Below are 20,834 nucleotides of genomic sequence, written 5' to 3'. Positions count from 1 at the left end.
TGTACAGAAAAACTGTAACTAAGAGATAGAGCTAATAATATTTAGAAGTAAAACCTCAAAAGGCTAGAGGCAATTTCACTGAAAGGAGGATATAGCCAGCAGTTGAAAAACTACGCTTAAGGTAAGGAAAGCTCTGAAGTGGCGGCTAAAATTGTTCAACAATTATATTGCCGGGATTATCTTTCTTACATCTCAGGTGATTCATGTCAAACAAAGCCGCATTTTGCATGGAGAACAAGACATTCTCTATTTGTTCTTTATCCAAGAACATGGAATGCAAAAGAGGCAACATAGAACATTTTTTCATATTAAGATAGCTGCACTATCTGAAAAAGAATGCAGACTTTGAATTAAAAAAGATTCTTTGCAAGAATATAGCTAATAACTCTATTCGTATTTTTAATATTGCTTTATGCCTTAAAGTTAGGCTCTACGAGTCTCCTAATATCAATATCTGCCAGATTCTTTCTTTTTTGTTGTAAATTGGATAACTGCAACATTGTTTTATCAACTATGTTATTGCATAATGGTGCTAATGTGACTATTGATTCTCGTCGCCTTACTAACTCTGACCATCAAATTATAAAAGGCATTTAACTCTAGATAACATTTGCGTACCTTTTAAAAGTACAAAAGTGGTTATTGTTGGTCAAGTTTAGCTGAACAGATCAACTTAGTTGAGTATTTATTTTCTGGACAACTATGCAATTACTAAAAGCAAATCATCTTTAATAGTACATGAAGAACATTTATTTTCTGGAATACGGGGCTATTTATTATAGCTAGTGACTTGCTTTCACTAATATTTTCCTAGCAGGCGCCTTATGCAAAATTCCTTTAATAGTACAGGAAGAACATCATTTAGTTTTTTCTAGCCTTTAGCTCTCCTAGCACATCGCAGTTCATTCGTTTTCCTAATTCAGTTATAAACAAACGTAAATCGTTTGTGCACACACGTATGACTCTATCTCTTCTTTTCAGACGAACATATTGTCAAGCAATTATAAAGAAACATCTCTACATCAGCAATTGAAAAGTTGATCTGTTCTCACCTTGGCATCAGATGAAGTGGAAGTCCGAAAAGGGGGAGGAGCTGCCCGCATCGGTGAGGAATGCGCGCGACAAAGTAGACGGGGACGGGGTGGCTGGCTTTCAGCTCCTCGAGCTCACATGAAAGAAGGTCGGCGGTGTTGTGGTGCATCTCACAATGGGCGTCTAGATACATCCCAACGTGGGACGGAGGGAATATAGGAAATGAAACTATGAGACTTCTACCATACTAACCAATCACAGTTGAACATCATTATGTGAAATTTAGGAGTAGTTCTACCCTTTGATGGAAATAAAAAAGGTAACATAGCCGAACTTTGTTATAAGAAAGAGAGAGTAGGGAGAATAGGAACTATCAAACTCATATAGCTTCATGAACATAGGTTAAACCCGACTATAGAATCTTGATGGGTAAACCACATAGTAATAACCACTAAACTTCTTCGAACCAGCATACAGTAAACATGCAACCACTTAATTTTGTGTAAACATATGACAAAGTCGTCATGATCTGATTCGATCACCCAACCGAAATGTAATATTGCAGAAAAAACGGCTAATATAACAGAATCATCGTATTTCAAACAAACAATTAGGGAACTTTAAAATTATGGAGAACAATTTAGGCTTGTTTACATAACAGCTAAGCATCATTTATCTCAAGCATAATCTCACGACATTAGCAAGTCAACTTATTTGCCCATAACCTACAGAATGAAGAACTTAACAAAACATGCATAAGGGATACGTGATCCATAATTCCATATACAATAAACCATGGTTTACCCGCAGATATTCACAAAGTAGAAAGAATAACAAAAGTACTGAAACTAAGATGAATCAAGGTTCCATAATTCTACATCGACACAGTGAGTATTAATTCAGAGTTTATAGGAGACAAAATAGCATTACTTGTTTGATTGTTACAGCGTCTGAGAAGAGTAAACTGAAGATTTGTTCATATGCATAGCTACATTGATGAGCACATCACACAAGACCACCTCCACCTTTATAGCCAACAACATGACGAAACCAAATTTTGGCAGACCTCAACTTATGAGGGGAAAAATAATTAGGGAGACATATGCTTTGAGCTAACAGGGTCAGGAAAGGCATCAGGCCGATCCTTGCCTCAATTCAAGTTGTTTCCAGATTTCAGAGAAAAAAGTAAGACTGCTTAAAGTATCATGTAGAAGAAGGAATGAATTTATCCATGTAGCGACTTGTATGCCTGATACAGTTACTATTCATAGCCATTGACTAAATGATGTGTACTTAATTAAACTCGATTTAGCCTAGTACAATTCAAGAATTCAGTAAAAGTTTCTCAGGGATCACATATAGCTAATGAGAGTACAATGTTCTCAACTGCTACTTTCATACAAACAATGCAGGGTAAGCGCAGACGCAGTATACTTAGTTCATCCGAAGTCCTATTATTCATTGAAAATACTATTACCTGATTACTGGTATTAGTTTATGGAGATATACACCGATATACATGGACATGGGGGGATATTCCGATCATTCTAACTGAGATCGGTTCTGAAAAATATCAGAGCAAAACGATCCAAGCAAGCTAGTGCACCCTACATCGCCGCTCGTGCGCCTCTACCCATCTGGCCGTTGTTCTCCACTTCAAGCAACACAGTAACAAGTTTCGCCATGTATAAACAAGGTGGGATAGGGGTAGTTACCTGCACCGTTTCAGGTGCGGGAGATCAGACTGGGCAGGGTAGATGGCATCGCGCCTGAGGGAAGAACAGATGCCGAGAGGAGGAGGTCTAGGGGAGATGAAGCCACGCCTCAGTGGCCAGCTCCTTGGTCACTGGACGGGAGGAGTCGAATCAGGCAGAGCAGGGGCGGGGCGCTCCGGTCGAGTGGATTGAAGTCGAATGCGCTGGTGCGACAGCTAGAGTGCGCCTCTCCTAGCAGACGGTGAGGGAGGGCGCGGAGACGGCGGCGTGACCACCGTCCCGTCCTGCGGCGCACGAGGATGCAGAGATGGATTCGCGAGAGGAGGGCTGAGCGGGCGGCGGCGCAAACGTGCAGCAGAAAAGCTAGGGTTGCGAGCAGAGTCGCGCCGTGTCTCAACTCTCAACCCTTTCCAAATCCAAAGAGGCAGAGCCGGTAAAAAATCACCAGGTAGGCCCAGCGATAGCGACAGCCGGAGCAACCACAGAGCCTCGGAACCCTGGGAGCTTATTAGAGCAAGGACAATAACATAGCCAGCTACCGGCTATATAGTCATGCCATGTCACATAAAGCTTTCATAAATAAAACTTCATACAATAAGCTGGCTATTAGGTTGGCTCTATAAATATTTTAGTATTAAATGGTTGCATGTGAATGTGTTTGCATGCAAGACTCAAAACATGGGAACAGCCGGCTACATCATCCATGCTAGGCTACATGCGGGCTACAGCCTTTTGAAATTTGTGCTATAGCCAGGCTACAAGTGAAGCGCCCACTCTCTCCTCTCTCCTCTCTTCTCTCTCTTCCACATAAGATTTTGCTAATATTTAATGTCTTGTAGCCTGCTGAGTAGGATCTATTATACTTGCTCTTAGTGCTCTTTAGGGATTATAGGCAAACTTGTGATGTGTCGCTGCATTTAAGGAGAAAAAGAATATTAACTTTGCGAGCTTTTTTACAGTGATTGGCACGGAACCTTGGTTCCGTCTTATTCGGTTGAATATGAATTTTTGTGGCCGTTGATTAAAAGAGCTGATACGTTTTTATAATATGTATAATGCTTTGATCGGGAAAAGGTGTAACCCAGCGGTCAATCAGCCTTCGTCTCTAGGTCAAAGCAAAGGGAAAAAATTAAACCTTCTTCTCTTTACCCTACAAAGGACAACATAATAGATCGCCGCCATTAAGCTACAAACGGAGCGCCGTCATCGACTACGACGCCATCGCCATGGACACTCCTTATCCGCCCACGCAGCAACCCAGTAGCCCACGGCCGCGCTTTGTAGGCCTGCGCGCGGCATCACTCAGCCGCGAGGGTGCACCGGACGACGCCGGCGCGCTCCGGAGCCTAGCCATCGGTATCCTTGATACCGCCCGACGAGACCGCGCCCGGCTCTGCACGCCTACGCCATGAAGTTCGGCATCAACTGCTGCCACCACGGCGTGCGTGACGCACTGACGTCCTCATCGAGCTCTTCCACGGCCGGAGCGGGGTCGCACACGCCCTATTCGCTGGGGGCACCGAACGTGGTCTCCTGGCCACACGTGTCTAGGCCAGCTCCGAGAGGCCTCGGCCCTGTTCCTGGCTATGGCTGTTGACGGCGTGGTTGTGCCGTGGCTGCCACGGCGGCGTTCGCGGCATGCGTCGGCGCCGGGAACCTTGCACTGGCCAGGGTGGTGTACCGGCGCGTCGTCGTCGCAGGGTGACTCTCGACATGTACGGCAAGTGCTGCGACGCGGCGAGTGAGTGCTTTCGGGCGATGGCACCGGCTGACCGGCCAAGAACGTGGAGACCTTGAACATGATGATCTCGCATCGTGCTCGCCATCAAGCCCCGAGACGCGCAGGGCGTGCTTCCACTCTGGACTCGGGTTTGACGCTGGCAGGTGGGTGGACGCTTACATGGGCAGGACAACCGTGACCGTTATAGACTTCGTGGGTGGCCACTGGCCAGTACGACATGCTGAGGCCGACAAGGCGAGGAACTGGGCGTCGGCGGCAGGCTGAGCCACCATGTACGACCACCAGGAGCATCCGCTGTCCGCCTAAGTGAGCACCAATGCTCGACCAGCTCACGCATAACTGAGATCTTAATTGTTCTCTCATGCATGGCTGGTGCGCCAAGGTTCCAGCAGTTAGGCGCTCCAAGGATGTAGCTGACCAATCTATCTTTCTGCCTGTAGTTTGCGCAAAACATGGGACATGGTTACTGGTTATTCTTTTAGATCTAATATTTGTTAATCCAGATTACGTTAAGTTATTCTGGACTGTTTGAGTAGGGGATCGATTCTGTATTATTTCTACTATAATGTAGTTCTTGCAAACCACTTTGTTGAAGGGCAGCGCTGAGCGTCCCCCGGGGGATTAGAAATCTAATCCCCCGGGTCCTCTGCTTGACACGTGTCCACCTGGACCACCACACGCGCATGCATAGACAAACAAATTCTCCACGCTCCTGGAAAAAAGGCAGGCCATCCCGCATCGCATCGTCGCCCTTGTATAGCAGTCCAGCACCACGCTCCTCCATGAGCGCCGCCGGTCGCCGGAGAAGACTTCGTCGGAGCTTCGAAGGATTGTAGCAGCGCCGCCGAAGAATTGTAGCAGCGCCTACGAGGGATTGTAGCAGCGCCGCCGGGGATTGTAGCAGCGCCGCCGGGGGATTGTAGCAGCGCCGCCGCTGTGTGTAGCAAGCCCGGCCGCCGCCGGACGATTGCAGCACCGGCGCCAGACGATTGTAGCAACGGCGCTAGACAATTGTAGCACCGCCGCCGGACGATTGTAGCACCGGCGCCAGACGATTGTAGCAACGCCGGCGGGCAATTGTAGCAGCGCCGCCGGATGGTTGTAGCAGCTGCGGCCGACGACAATAGCAGCGTACGTGGGCTGCAGCTTGTAGCAACGCCGCCTGGCGGTTGTAGCAGCGCCGGTGGCCGCTTGTAGCAGGGATGCCGGCGGCTTGTAGCAACGTCGCTCACCGCTTGGAGCGCCGCCCGATGCATTGGCAGCACCCGCCGTAGCAGACAGCCGCCGCCCTTTGTAGCAGCAGCCGCTGCGAGTTGTAGCACACGCCGACGCCACATGTAGCAGGCATCGACGCCGCCATGGCATGCTGGTTCGCAGCACCGGAGTGTCGGCGCCCGCGCGTGAGGCGACACGCCGCCAGCGGCGGCGGCAGCCGCTTGAAGACCTCCAGGAGCATGTCGTCGTCGATGCGAGGCGCCGCCGCGGCCGCCTCCGCCTCCAGCCGTGGACGGGTGCGGCGCGAGGAGTCTGGCCAATTGTAGCAGCTGCGGCCGGACTCGAGGGGCGCACGGCGGCCGGACTCCAGGGGCGCGCGGTGGCGCGCGAGCTGCAGCAGCCGCAGCGGCGCGAGCTGGAGGAGGCGGCCGGCCGGACTCCAGGGGCGCGCGGCGGCGTGAATACAGCGCGGTGGCGCGAGCTCGAGGAGGCGGCTGCCGGACTCCAGGGGCGCGCGGCTGCCGGACTCCAAGGCCGCGGCGTTGCCGGACGCCAAGTGCGCGGTGGCGCGCGAGCTGCAGCGGCCGCGGCGGCGCGAGCTGGAGCTGGTCTAAGCTCTGTGCTATGCGGTTGGGGAAGAACCAGTGGAAGGATAAGGATGCGTAGGGGTCGGGGAGAAAAACGAGTGGACGAGCGCTGTCGGTAGCGTGTGGGACCCGCAGATGCACGTGGTAGCAAGCCACGGCCACGGAGCTATCAGCGCGCGATCCATCTAATCTAACGGCGCGCGACCCGGAGGATCGGAACGCTGTTCCTCCGGGGGAAAGCCAGCGTTTTCCTTTGTTGAAGCTGTAAGCATATTGGCAGCTGAAGATTGCACAAGTGGCAGCAAGGCCCGGCTGGAGGACGACATTAAAGATAGATAAAAAAAAAAGGCTTACATCATTCAATCCTTTTTAAGAACTACAGCTGAAGTAAATGACACTAAGCATGCCAGTTCTTCCTGAACTGAGCAAAGATACAAGAGTAGAACTTAAAGCCTAATGAACAACCATTCAACATTATCCTCGTTATTTGCGGTAGAAATGAGAGCGGATATACAGTTGAATATTCAGGCTAAAGCTGTCTTGCTTTGTTGTGCTATGCATAGACACCAAATCTATTAGGCAAGTTATCAGTACCACTTTGATATAACTGCAGTAACATATTATGAGGTAACCTTCCTTAGCTCTCCAATAAGAATGTGTGAGCCACTTTAGAAGTGTTATGTCACATGCTCCACTCTTACAATAGAAGGGGAAATGGCGCTAGAGAGCCCAAAAACAAACTTAACGATAATCTTTTCGACATAGGGCACAACTGGTACAAATTGTATTCTTAAAAACGAACTGAAAATGAATGCTTCTCTTCAACCCTCATATCAATATCCATCCTAGCAAGCTTCTTCATAAACTTCACCATAGCTGCTAGGAACAACCATGAATTAAGAACTATGAAAGTTAACTTTTGGATTATTGGAGGAATAATTCAAACTCAAGAACCAGTTGTTTCCAACCCAACTAACGGGAGATCAGATGATTTCGTTCTTTTAAGCATCTCACCACCAGCTTAAAATCATCATCATCATCAATGTGTCAACCTCTGCTGCTATTGTTGCTGTCAAGCAAAGAGAGCCTATGATGCACCGATGTCATCTTCTGCCCATATTGGTCCTGGCAGACTTGGAAGTACCTGCTAGTGTCCCTCTCTAAAACATCAAGCAACCACGCAAGGCAGAGTTATCATCGTGTGAGTAAACACGACTCAGTTAGTAATTTGATCACGAAATCTGATCTAGTCTAGTAGTAAGTATGTAGTAGCCACTAGTCAATTCATTGAAGACGAAGCAAAATCTTTGGTGCCGAATAAGCATTTTCTTAGCGTGTGTAAATACAAGCTAGACCTGTAAGGCCAGCGTTAGGCTGGCGCAGACATTCTGATGAGGACAGGGTCGCCGTGCTCCTGGCTGAGGCCGTAGCTGAGCTTCTTGAGCCGCAACATGATCTTGGCGAAGTGGAGAGCCTCCTGCCGCCCGTCAAGTTTCACCAAGTATATCCCTGCCTCCCCTGACTTCCGCTGATTAGGCGAGCCTTCCGTCGAACACGAAACGGGCACGGAGCGCAGAGGCAGGGTCCGGGAATTGGGGAATCGAGAGGAGGCAGCGCCGCCCAGGTTCCCTGCCGCTTATCCTGGATATGGCCCCGACGTCCCTCCTCCTTCCTCGCCTAGCGCAGGTGCACGACTTGGTGGTTCCGCCGACGACAGCCATGTGGGAGACAGCCGCACAGTCATCGAGAGTTCACCGATAGGGTCGCTCGCTGGCAAGAAATTGGAATTAGGATGTGATCTGGTTGGTGGAGAGAGGATCGCCGGGGAGAGGATTCCGTCGGAAACATACTACCAGAGATGATGAAGAGGGGCCAGTTCAAGAAAAAGAAAAGATGATGAGCGGGGAGAGGGGATAAAGTCAATCACTTTAAGATTCGTGCAGTTTCATTGGATGTTTCGGCCGCTCAAAAGGACACTTGTTTTTTATAATTTTCAGAAAATACATTTAAGGTTTCGGTCCTACATTTTTGGTTCCGTCAGATTGGTTCCGTCTATTTATCACCATCAGATCGGGGTGGATGGACGGTTATTAAAAATACCAATCACCATAAAACTTGTATAACTTTGCATCTTTAGCTACTTGGGCTTTAGACGGTTGCAAGGGGTTGGACAATCAGGCATCATCTTCAAGTTATCGCTTCTTCCTTCTCTTTCATGGTTCCACCTTGGATGGCTTCGGTTTTCGGGCTCCCTCAACATCCTCCTTTGTGTCCGTTCTTATTGAATTAAACCTAATAATGGAAGATGCTCAAATAGTATACCATCCATAGGGAATAAAAAGGCTCATATATAGGAAGGGGTTCACCAATCACCATTGAGGTCCATGGCAACTTCTCATAAGCTGGAGCACCGATGTCCTTAGGTCATGCTCCCTTCGATCTCTTTTAATTGACTTGAATTTAGTATAAAGTTAAATCTAAGCTAATTAAAATGGATTAAATACGGACAGAGATTTGGTGCACATGAGCACCAGTGATCTCACTTCAAAAAATAAATTAAAAATCATATTTCCACGCTTCATAAAAATCTGAAAATAAATCATGATGTAGCCGGTATTGTATCCCACAATCGTGTAAATTTTCAACTGAAAATAATGTATATTTTAGGCTGCACAAAAATAACAAATGCATAGATCTGAGTATAGTGATTCAAATCTACAAAAAGGAAAACAGATTTTGTCATTTTTGTATAGGTGAAAAAACAAAACATTTGAAATTGATATTTTGTAGGTTAGTGGGGTACATCATTAGGTACTTTTAGAATTTTGTTACATAATTTTTGTAGGTTAGTGGGGTACATCATTAGGTACTTTTAGAATTTTGTTACATAATTTTTGTAAACATATAAATATAATTTTCGAATTTTTTTAATCTGGCAAGAGCACTGGTACCCAGGATCCAATATGACTTCTCGATCAAATACCATATAAATTTTGGCAGATCAAAAGGTAGGACAAACTGGTACCTTCCCCATATACCACGGTGGGCATTGCCTTGGGCACTATTGCTTTCTTTATTAGTAAACGTGGACTGATGTAGTTGGATAAGCATTGGCGTTTGTTGTTTTTCCCATAAAATCATGATGCGGAGCTGCTCACCGCATCAGCTCGTAAGCTCATTTTGTAAGCAAAATACTCATTTCCCCCTTCCTCTCTCGTGAACAGTAACTGAGAGCCCCCTCCTTTCCTCCGGGCCGATCCCGACCCCTCTCCGGCGGCTCTGCTGGCCGGAGATGGCGACGGAAAGGCGCCGGCGTAGGTGTAGGTAGTAGTAGTCCCGTAGTGGCGTCTTGGAGTAGGTCACCAGCTCTCTCTCACCAGATCTGGTGCATCCTGTTGTTGGGCGGTGCGGCGGCGTGGCTCCGGTGGCGTGGGCAGCGGCTGCGGCGCAATATCAACGCAAGCATCTCGGCGAATAAGGTGGGTTGGAGCGTGCTTCTCGAGGTGCTGGCGCAGCATCGGGAAGCAAATCAGGGTGGCTCGCCGCTTGCGTCCATGGTGGGCGTCCAGCGGAGTTGCTGCGACGAGCTCGGTCAATAAGCGCTGTCTCCAGTAGCTGCATCTTCTTCTTCTCCTTGGTGTCCTCTTGGCCGGCCGTGGCGGCGAGGGGCAGGACACCGACGGCGATAAGGAGTCTGTGGCAGCTGGCAAATCACTTGCTGCTACTTCGAGCTTTCACACGGTGGCCAAGGGCTGGCCATCGACTTTGTTTGGCCTTGATCTTGGAGTTCTTCAGCGGAGGACCGATGCCGGTGGCCATCGCCGCCTTGCCTCTGCATCTTATGGTCGAAAGGCGACCCTCCTCACCATCTCCTTCCCAGAGACCAAGCAGTCCGTGGGGAAGGCCTTCAGCTCCAGCCACGACGCCGGACCAAGTGGTTCGTCCCCGGCGCCGGTGTCTCTCCTGTGGTGGAGCGATGCATCGACGACCTGCAGGCGCGGAGCAGACAAGGAAGGACCTGATTGCTTTTCCTACAATCTTTCTAGGACCCTTTCTGTAAATTTTCTGTCCTTATCCAGAATTCTTCTGTTCTGTGGGGGTTTTTCTGCAAAATGTACTCTCTGCCTTGGTAATACTAGCAGCTTCTAGGGTCTTTGGACCCTTCCCTGTTCAAAAAAAGTCCATTACGCATACAGGTCGAGGAAGCATACAAGTCCAGGATATCCAGTCTTTGACTTGTCTCCAACCGAGTTGCAGAACTTGCATGAAATAAGAGTATCTTCAACAGCATTCTTGTACTTGCCCTCAATCTATATAATCTACAATTTTGGCAATTTGAGGCAAAAGTCTTGCTCCAATAGCATTGCTATAAGTGAACCCAAAATTATATGAAGCTGAGTAAAAGTAGTGGCCGGTTGAGCATTGATCATCGCTTGCCCTTTGTTCCATTGACAAGTGGACCGTTGCTAAATTTATAAGGATGTTGTTTCAGTAAAATTTTGTTGGGATTGCTAAATCTTCTCTCCTCTTCCTATATCCAGTTTTTAGCAGTCCAAAACACCAATGTTGTTGGAGACTCTCTAAGGACATCTCTTTTCTCTTATTTTTGAGCTCTTCACGTGCGAGCTCCAATGCTTGGGCACACCTCCTCCTACTTGTTTAGTGGACTGCTTGACTTGTTCCTCTATCATCTGACCGATGGGATTTTTCTCAGCTCGGGCCAATGAGGGTGGCAGCGGGCGCATATGGTGGCTCTAGGCGGCGTAACCCCTCTAGCGTCATCTACGGGGGCTCCATTAGGCTCCATTATCTTCCTATGCAGCAAAGACCTCGCAAATCGCATGAAGGATGGTGACTTTTTTGTGCTCCCCTCACTCTCTGAGATGCACTCGACGACGGGGAATTTTTTTTCGATTAAAGCGACAAAGCGGTAGTCGCGATTGACTAGGGCCAGATTGGAGCCGGGGAAGAAACTGAAGACCACCTCGAGCATGTGGCCAAGCGAGGTAGTCATGGAGTTGTAGCTTGATGGCTCAGTAGGCAACAAAGTCCATGGATATCTAAAGCGAAAGCGCTAGCCAGGAGTAGCTTCACGTGCTCTCACAGTATGCTGGCAAGACCGTGACCCCACGGGAGAATTTTTCCACGACAAAGAGCATTTGAAAAAAAAAATATTGGTAACTGAGTAATCCCAATAGGAAAACTTGGACTCCACAATAATTGAAAAGGGACTTGGAAAAATAAACATATATTTTGATAGACATTGGCAGGGCCTACCGCCGTTCTCCTTGCGGGCAAGAGTTGGGCCTGGCTTGTGGGACCATAGGCAGATATTGGTGTTCAAAGAGCTGGAGAGATGTTGCATCTACCGCGTCGACGATGGCGGTCTCGGTAGCATGGCGTGGCGGGGTCTCGGTAACAGGCGTGATAATTGATATGATGTAGTCGTGCAAGGCGGGGGTGTTGTTTGTCTCCATGGAGGCGTCAACAACAAGCTTGTCGAGGACTATGCGGATCTCTGCCCTGAAGATGGCTCGGTGGTTTGACGGCGATGACGACTTTTGGAGCATGTGCATGAGGTGCTCGTTGAGGGTCTGCTAGACCGGATCTATGCTCCTGATTTCGTCCTAGGTGACTCGATGATGCCCCCAGTACCTAGCTAGTATTGTTCTATTTGTAGGCGTGCTGGCTTCGGGTTGTTTGATGTATGCTCTAGTGACAAGGGATAACCTTATCAATGCCTATAATGCCTATAATGATGGACTTAGGTTTCGAGTAAGGAAAACGCTGATGAATTCAAAGACCGGTCAGCCAAACTAGGCAGCTGACGAAAGTATGATCAAGGGCGAAAATCACCGAGATAGTATTATCAGAAAACTAGGGTTACAAGTATATCGCCAATTGTCAATCTATCCACCCTCGGTGTCTCCTCCTAGCCCTTATATAGTGGCTAGTCTCAGAGTCCACCTCAAGGTTGATTACATTGTGTATGTCGATTTACCCGACATGGGCTCTTTCCTACTTTATATAGCAATTGGGCTTCGACTTCATGTAGTTTCCTTTGTGGGCTTTCTCCTATTCCGTCCTCTTCATCGTACCAGGGATGTAATATTGAGTACCCGATATGGCATACCCATGTCATCTAGCCAGACCCTTGTTGAATAAAATAATATTGATGCATCTTTTCGATGCAGAGGCCAGGAGTTTAACCTCCTTTCCAAAAAATAATGAACTGTTATTTCGTTTTTATTCAAGTGAATCAAGTCAATTTTGAGTAAGTTGAAAGAAATCATGAAGCTTAATTAAAGTAACTGAAGAGCTGTTGGATGTTGAAGTGATTAGCTAACAATTTTATGTACAAGTTTCAACATGGCACTATTAACTTCCAACACTAATATTTCCACTCAAATCCTAGCTTAATTTTGGATTTATTCAACACTTGAAGTTTATCAATGCAAACGCATGTTTCTAGTGTGCAAGTAAATTAACATCGAAGAGATAACCAATTCTAAACCATGTTCTCCATTAGCTTATTACCCCAGATCATTATCATGACTCTTGAATGTTCATAGAGCATCCTAGTGTTGATTCTACAGTACAATATCAACCCCAGACATGGTTCGGTGTCAGATATGCCAAGGAGCTGAAACACAAATTCAGGCAATAAACAATGGGTATGAGTTCTGCAGGGTTTACCGATGTTCTATCAGACTATCAACAGAACAGAATCTATGAATACATAGCAAGTAAAATCATGACATACTTCATTGATTCCTGAGTTCCAGACACATTTACATACTTCACTGATTCCCGATTTGCAGACACATATTTACTTAATAGCACAAGACTGAGCAGGAATAAGTCAAACATTCACTAGCCTATACGAATAATCCGAACTCAACCTATACATAGAATTATTGAAAGATGCAAGCTTGCACCATGTAATTCACAGCAACACATTCGCAACAAGTTATGTCAGAATAAAAATGGGAAGTGGCCATTGACAAGAAACTGTGAATGACAGCAATCACACGAAGGTTGCAGAGACAACTGTACTTCGCACAGCTAGTCTTGCTGTCAGGATTCAAAGACAGGAGAATAGGCAGCTTGGAATACTTGGCGCCATCACATATTTTATTATCTCCTGCCAGACTCCATGGTGTCTAAGATGAGGCTGCTATCTCTCAGAGCAATGGCGTCATAGCCTTCATCAATGGGTTCAATTGCTGTTGGCCTCGTGTCATATGAGTTTGCAATGCCGTTGCTTTGGGTCTCAGCTAGCTGTTGGAAATACGCATGAGGCCATATACCTGCAAATGGCGAAGGAACAGAAATAAATTAGAATATGTATGGATCAAGCTTCGAGATATCATCAATGTGTAGGAGGGGAAGGTACCATCAGCATCAAACGGATATGGGAAAAACTGCAGGTAACAAAAGGAAGAAACAGTAAGACCTGAAAAGGGGAAAACAGGACAAGAGAAAATCCATGTACGTGCTCAAAATCCATGCATGTGTATCAATATCTTCAAAATGTTGCTGCCAAAGGGCATTAAAAACAGCAAACCTATGATGCTGCCTGCAAATACGTCTTGCCAATGATGCCAGTAATCATCAACTCGAGAAACTGCCACGAGTGATGCAACAAGTAGAGGCAGAAACACCATGCATAATTTTGCAATATGACCCTTGCGATCAAAAGCTGCAAGCTTCCCAGCTAAGTACCATGTAAGAAAACCTAGACCAGCAAAAGACCCTGCAGTGTGTGAGAGAATCGAAACAGATGAATCATATCTGTCAAAACTATTATGGCCTGCTTGGATTGAGGGTATTTTTTTTGTGTGCTCTGTGGTATTTAGCTCAAGAGCAGAATATCAGGGCACACACAAAAATTACACTCAATAAAAGCAGGACCTTAGTAGTAACAATAAATTATGGGAACAAGCCAATAGGGCAATGAATTAGAGATTCTCCTACAGAGAATGAATTTCTCATATGGTAATGCATGTTAGAAGAAACTGAGTATATTTGAAAATACTTGTGTTACCAACAACTCCCCTTTCTTAGCTTCCTTTGCAGCCTTCTTCGTAGTTACCAGGAATATATTAGATAGCAGAATGCTATATCGCTAAAAAATTGTTATTTTTTCTTTAATTTCACAAATATTGCACTTTTTAAATATTATCAAAAATATTGTGGCGTTGGCTTGGCCGATCCCAACTCCACTCAGAAATTAAGATAGCGAATTAATGTGGATGAGTGCAGCCTTTCCACTCAGAAAAACGAGTGGAGTTAGCTGATACGGATAATACTTCTAGAACTTGTGGTGCAGAATAAGAAACTATCACCAAACAATTTACTACTAGAGACTTGATGTGCCATCAAAATGGAGAGTATGGCGACACTGAGGCTAATTAATAGTATATTCTTCGTAGCTATCACCCAAGAAAATGGAGAGTTGTGTTAGGAATACATGAGCATGGATCCCAAAGAACATTCTGTAAGAGTGAACAGTAGCACTGACGAGGCACCAAGGTACCTTCGTTATGATTCATAGTGCCAAGATGGCTAATATGGAAGACAATAAGATATTCCCTAATCAAAGGAGAGATACATAAAAGCTCAGCAGAATATTCAGTGGAGACATGATAAGCACAATTGCTTTGATGCTGCAGCATCGGATGGTTCTTCCTCGTGCTTGCTATGTTTTGTTCTACTGCTGATTTTCTCTAAGAAAAATTATTAATGTATGATGTAATAGTCGTGTTTTTTCCTTGAAAAACTAAGGGCATACGTTGACCAAACACGATGTGACAAATACTCCACAAAATATATAGGTTAAGTTATCTCCTAGTTTGGCAACAGATTTGAGATGACAATAATAAATCTCTGAGTTTATGTCTGACGAAAACTACTCTGAAATCGTAATACAAGAGCGCTCCAAGAAAACAAAATACTGGCAATATTGATTAAACTAGTACATAATAAAAACTAAAGATGGGATGCCATAGACAAAAGACAAGTTCATCAGAATGATCCAGACGAACTTACTAATGTAATCAAGCAACCACAAGCAATACAAAAAATCATGAACATGGTAGGCATTAAAAGAAAGTGAGCCATGAACAAAATAATCACAAATTTCAACTTGTGAAAATAACCCCAAGGAATATATCGGACCAAAAAGTACCAAAGTATTTAATTTCTTACATGATGAATGCCCGCTTGGGAAACTTTTGTGACCTTCCTTGATGATGCTTTTTTCTCCATGGCATATGACATCAGTAGTTATATTATCATAATTCTGAAACAAAGAACTAAAGACTTCTCATATAGTACAGAGGAAGAGATTTCAAACAACTAATGTGTCGAAATTATTATGTAGGGAGAAAAAATGGCATTAGCAAAAGTATTTACAGGTTTTCCATCAGGGAAACAGCGCCAGAAGAAATCTGGGCGAGGGCGACCAACACCATCTTTAATTGCATCAGTAATCACAGCAGTTATAAGCACCGAATATAGAATGCCTGTACGAATTCTACAGTCAGCATGAACTAAAGTTGTCCCCTTATAGATGTAAACATAAAGGATGACAAATACCAAGGATGCCATGGTGTAAATCATAGACATTTTTCTTTTTGAAGTAAATTCCAACAAAGATGGCCCAGGGTAGCAGAATCGCAACGAGCTGTAAGTCAAGAAAGAACATATATTATTAAGCATAACTGCATAAGTAACTTGATAGATGAATTTACAAGAAAATATGGAGCTATAGTGGGGACATACTGGAACAGCCCAAAATGGAATAGTATTGCCCTTTAGGGGATAACTCAAGTCTGTCATCATGTCACGTCCAACAAACCGGTGAAAAGGCTCAATTATGTTTAACAGTCCATCAAGAACAGCAAGTAAGAGTAGTATTATCCAGTCGTACATGTGGAGTCTTGCCAGTTTGGCACCATGGGACCTCACAGTGTGGCAGCCTAATTGAATATCAGCCATTCTCACCTATCATTTGAAACGGGAAGAAGTTGACAGTCAGCAAGGAAAAAAAGAGCAAGTAGCGTTAAGATATGTACAAGTAACCATGAAGGTTGTAACTTAAAAGATTGTGAATCTCTGAAGAATGCTAGTGCTTATGACTTGGAACGAAACATATAAACACACACTCTCCAAAGAACTTGGACAAATTGAGGAAGTGGTAAAACAAATGCAGGACTTTGGTAATTAGAAATTGTAGTAAAATTGAAAAAGCTACAAAGGCTGAAAATTCAAGGTGGCAAAAATTCTCCAAAAGATCAAAATTTTCAACATAGCCAGCAATTCATAACCCATTTGTCTAAAACCCAGCTACAAAGGTAACTTTTTTTGAGCTGAAAACTGTAGGGGAGGCCCCGACAGTAAAATTTATTAATTAAAAAAGAAATATAAGTACAAGATAGAGGTAAAGAATGTACAAAAGGGCTTAGCCCAGGGAGGATTTGAGATCATCCTTCATTCTGTAAGAAAGGAGGAAGAGGTCCCTCTTGAAAGAAAAGGTCCAAGCTCTAACAGAAGGTGTTTCATTATCAAAGATAAGACCATTCCTGCTCTTCCAAATATTCCAGCAAGCTGTGGCAAAAACTTCAAAGAAGAAAGGTTTTCCAAAGTTACATCTAGCTGCTGTAATCATCTGGGGGAATTCAAGGCTGTCATTGATCATGATGTTAATTTTTGCCCAACATTGCCTACTGAAAGTACAGCTTCAGAAAAGATGATCCCTGGTTTCCAACAATCTGTTGTCACAAATTTGACATAGCCCATTGTCTTCGAAAGTGTAGTTTTTCCTTATGAGCATATCCTTCGTGTTTAGTCGGTCATTGGCAAGGAGCCAGAAGAATTTTTTATCTTTGGTGTGCATTTAGATTTCCATATCCAAGGAGAGAAAGTTGGAGCTTGAATGTGCTCAAAGTTCAGCTTGTAAAACTTGTTGGCAGAGAAATGATTGCCCCATCTATAAGACCAAATGTCATTACCATCCGCATTCCTAGCAGACCTTGTTTGTTCGATGAGGTGGTTAAATTCATGGAATTCCTCAAAAGCTTGGTTTGATAAAGGAAGGTGGAAAGCATCAATGGGGTCACTCAGGTCAAGGATGTTCTTTACTGAGGCAAGTTTGTTAATAGCAAAGGAATGGAGCCTTGGGAACCTTATCATTGGGAGATCTGAAGTCCAATTATCGCTCCAAAAGAGTGCAGTATCACCAGATGCAATGGAGCAGGAGGCAATGCTTTTAAACTTTGAGCAGAGTTTGGCAATGTCTCTCCACCAAAAAGAGCTAGAGATGTTGGTGCTTTGTGGACAAGAGTTGTTGTAACTCCTCCAAATCAAATGGACCCAAGGAATGTTTTCCTTATTGAAGAATTTGTGTAAGAATTTGATAAGGGCCTCATTGTGGGCAGCTAGATTTGTGATACCAAGACCCCCTTTGGATTTTGTCCTACAGACAAGGTCCCATGCCACCAAGGATTTAGGTTTATTGGAATTCTCCAGTTTGCCCCAAACGCCAATTCTTCTAGCCTTATCCACAATTCCAATAGCTACATCAGCTAACTTAAGAGTGCAGAGATAGAAGGTGGGCAGAGAGCTAAGGATAGCCTTAGCCACCATGATTCGTCCATCAAGGGAAAGAAAAGAGGCAGTGGCTGTAAGGCGATGGTTGATCCTTGAGTAGAGGGGACCAAGGTCTCTAATTCGGGGTCTGGTAAGGCCAAGCGGAAGTCCAAGGTAAGTGAAAGGGAAGGACTCAAGCTTGCAGCCAAAAAGACCAGCCAGATGAGCCGCTTTCTCATTAGCGAGATTAATGGGGAGGAGACATGACTTCGCGAAATTAACCCTAAGGCCTGTTGATTGTGCAAAGGCTTCTAGGATGCCTTTAAGAAAAAGAAGTTGGCGGGAGCAGGCTTGCCTAATAAGGAGGGTATCGTCTGCATATTGGATTATCGGGAAGTCTCCATTGACAGGCGGGATGGGGTGATGTAGAAGGTTAAGCTGGCAGGCTTTGTTGATGATTGTTTGGAGAAGATCCGCCGTGGTGACATAAAGGAGAGGTGAGAGGGGGTCTCCTTGTCTTAAACCCCTACGGCAATGAAAAGTTTTCCCTGGTACGCCATTAAGTAGGACTGAAGAGGTGCCTGAAGAAAGAATTGAGTTGATCCATCCAATAAAAAGGTCATCAAAACCATAGTGTTTTAGCATAGCTAGGACCGCATCATGCTCAATCATGTCAAAAGTTTTGGTGAAATCAAGTTTGAGGATGATGATCTCTCTTCTGGATTTATGACATTGATGAAGAAATTCAAATCTCCAGGCGAGGCAGTCCAGAATTGTCCTACTTCTGATGAAACCATATTGGTTTTGATGGACGATGTTGAGAATCACCTTTTGAAGGCGGTCGGCACGGAGCTTAGTTAGAAGCTTCAGGCAGGAGTTGAGAAGTGAGATTGGTCAAGATGCACTGCCTAAACAAGCTACAAAGGTAACTAGCCTATAGTTCACTGCCTAAACAAGCTACTAACATTTGAATATTAATTGATGTCAAGATGCACCTGGCTGGTCACAATTTTCTCTCGTTCCAAACAGAGATGAACTCATCATCTTTAATTTGTGCCATCCCGTCTGGCCATTCTCTAGTGGAATTATGAATAAAATAAAAAGTGCGCCACGATTTTTTAGCAGGATTAGTTAAGAAACACGAATTACATCTTTACTCTGAAGACTAGTCAAAATGTCGAATCATCGAAGTATATGAATAACGGATATAGTACAGAGTTGATCATCCACCCACTCACAAGTCCAAACCGCATCCACCAAAAAGTGAATATCATTATCCATCTTATACTATCTTATAGCAGTATTACAAATAAGAAAATACAGTATATAAATAACAGAAAGAGAAAACCACAACACACAAAAGTAGTACTAGAGAACCACCCCAAAGGAAAATCACCAAATGATTCTAAAAATGGATGCCGACTACACCACAGAAACGAAGCAAGCACTAAAACTCCCGTAAATTTCGCATGGAAGAACGAAAATTCGAAAAAAAAAGGAGCAGAAAAAAAATCAAAAACTAACAGGTATATTCGCCCTGCGGTGAGAAACCAACGGCTCCTCGAGCTCACGCCCGGCGCCGCCACAGATCGGCGCCTCCTCCGCCCCTTGGTCTGCCAGGGGATAAAGAAAAGAATCCCTAAAGCTATTTGCAAGATGGATCTTGTACGGAGACATATAAAAACAAAATAAATTGGAAGGGAAAACGCGTGCTCATGGGGACACGATTTGCATATTCGAACCTGGAATCCTGAGGTTTCTAGGCGCCGGTGCTGGGCATAGATCGCATTATCATGCTCGGTGATACAGACGGAAAGAAGGCGGGAGGGGATGGGAGTGAGGACTAGAGTGCGACGCTAGCGAGAGTTCGAAACAGGAGGAAGCCGAGGCAATTCCAAACACCAGTCCCAGCCGCACGTTCTTCAGGATAAACCCGAACCAAATTGCTCTACTTGTTTTTAGGGTAAATCTATGTTTAAACAGGTGTGAAAAAGAGAAAAAAAAATTGCGAAACACACTACAATCAGAGACGCTCATACATACGCATACACACTCACCCCTATGAACGCACACACGCACACCATATCCCTATGAGCACCTCCAAAAGACAGTTGAAGACCTGATTTAGCGGATCTTGAGATTGACGAAGTTACCATAGGCGTCTCGCTATCGACGGGAGAAAAATTCAATTCGGGGTTGTATATACTCCCTCCAACTAAAAAACATACTCCCTCCGTTCTGTTTCAGGAAGGTCACCTGAGATTTGTCGATATATAATATATCTATATACCAAATAATATTTAGATATATTAAAATTTTGATAAATTTTGGATAACTTCTACGGGACGAAGGGAGTATTTCTAATTGTTGAAAATATCTGATAAATTTTTCTGCATGTACATCTCATCAACCTATGTACGTTCGGTTTCACGATCTAAAATGGAAAAAACATGTCGCATAAAAGCGTTACTTTAGCACTAAATTTTGTCTTTTTGCACCATCCAAATGATAAGTCCATTCTTCATGGAAATAATGTGCGCACATATCATGTGAAGATGTACATGCGATTTTTTCGTTTGGAACTTTTTACCATTTCAAAATATATCAAAGATGCATTTCAAAATAAAGGAAGCATATGCACCTAAGAGCCAAAACATCACTTCCTCTGAAAAAGACCTTATCTGGTGGACTCACGTGCGACGTCGGATCGAAAGTGTGTTTCATTGTGAGGATGAGATCACGTGAGCCGATGGACTCTAGCCTCGCTTTGGACCCAAGGAGTCGCCGACGACTTGGGCCGATGTCTCTGTGTAGGTTGCTTTCGCCTCTAGAAAGTCGTCATAGACAACCCAAGGTTCATGCTCAACACCCTTATACTCTCCTAACTAGGATTTAGCAATCTCGGTGTACTCTCTTAACGTAGGATTAAGTCGCACTCCAATAAGATAGATG

The 20,834-nt window shown here is 44.8% G+C and overlaps 1 protein-coding gene and 1 long non-coding RNA gene across 4 annotated transcripts; both read right to left on the bottom strand.

Annotated features, from left to right (window-relative positions):
- Positions 1 to 6,863: 6,863 nt before the first annotated feature.
- LOC127301675 (uncharacterized) lies at positions 6,864 to 11,379 on the bottom strand. Its single transcript, XR_007852322.2, has 2 exons — positions 7,646 to 11,379; positions 6,864 to 7,450 (listed from the first exon to the last, which is right to left on the bottom strand). It is a non-coding gene; the product is annotated as an uncharacterized lncRNA (long non-coding RNA).
- A 1,658-nt stretch (positions 11,380 to 13,037) lies between these two features.
- On the bottom strand, positions 13,038 to 19,817 carry LOC127301674 (lipid phosphate phosphatase 2). 3 transcript variants are annotated; one of them, XM_051331948.2, is made up of 9 exons: positions 19,625 to 19,817; positions 19,407 to 19,495; positions 16,077 to 16,298; positions 15,891 to 15,978; positions 15,708 to 15,817; positions 15,501 to 15,594; positions 13,858 to 14,028; positions 13,687 to 13,746; positions 13,038 to 13,600 (listed from the first exon to the last, which is right to left on the bottom strand). In XM_051331948.2, exons 3-9 carry the CDS (start codon positions 16,290 to 16,292, stop codon positions 13,428 to 13,430), a joined length of 912 nt encoding a protein of 303 aa, XP_051187908.1. In that variant the 5' UTR covers positions 16,293 to 16,298; positions 19,407 to 19,495; positions 19,625 to 19,817; the 3' UTR covers positions 13,038 to 13,427. The 3 variants fall into 3 exon arrangements, with proteins under 3 accessions (XP_051187908.1, XP_051187906.1, XP_051187907.1); XM_051331946.2 differs by having other exon boundaries at positions 13,858 to 14,046; positions 19,625 to 19,815; XM_051331947.2 differs by lacking the exon at positions 19,407 to 19,495 and having other exon boundaries at positions 13,858 to 14,046; positions 19,625 to 19,816.
- Positions 19,818 to 20,834: the final 1,017 nt, after the last annotated feature.

Source organism: Lolium perenne, chromosome 7 (genome assembly GCF_019359855.2).
Source record: "Lolium perenne isolate Kyuss_39 chromosome 7, Kyuss_2.0, whole genome shotgun sequence".
Classification (NCBI taxonomy): Eukaryota; Viridiplantae; Streptophyta; class Magnoliopsida; order Poales; family Poaceae; genus Lolium; species Lolium perenne.
The sequence above is the reverse complement of the archived record's forward strand: the minus strand, read 5'-3'. Positions and strand labels throughout refer to the sequence as shown.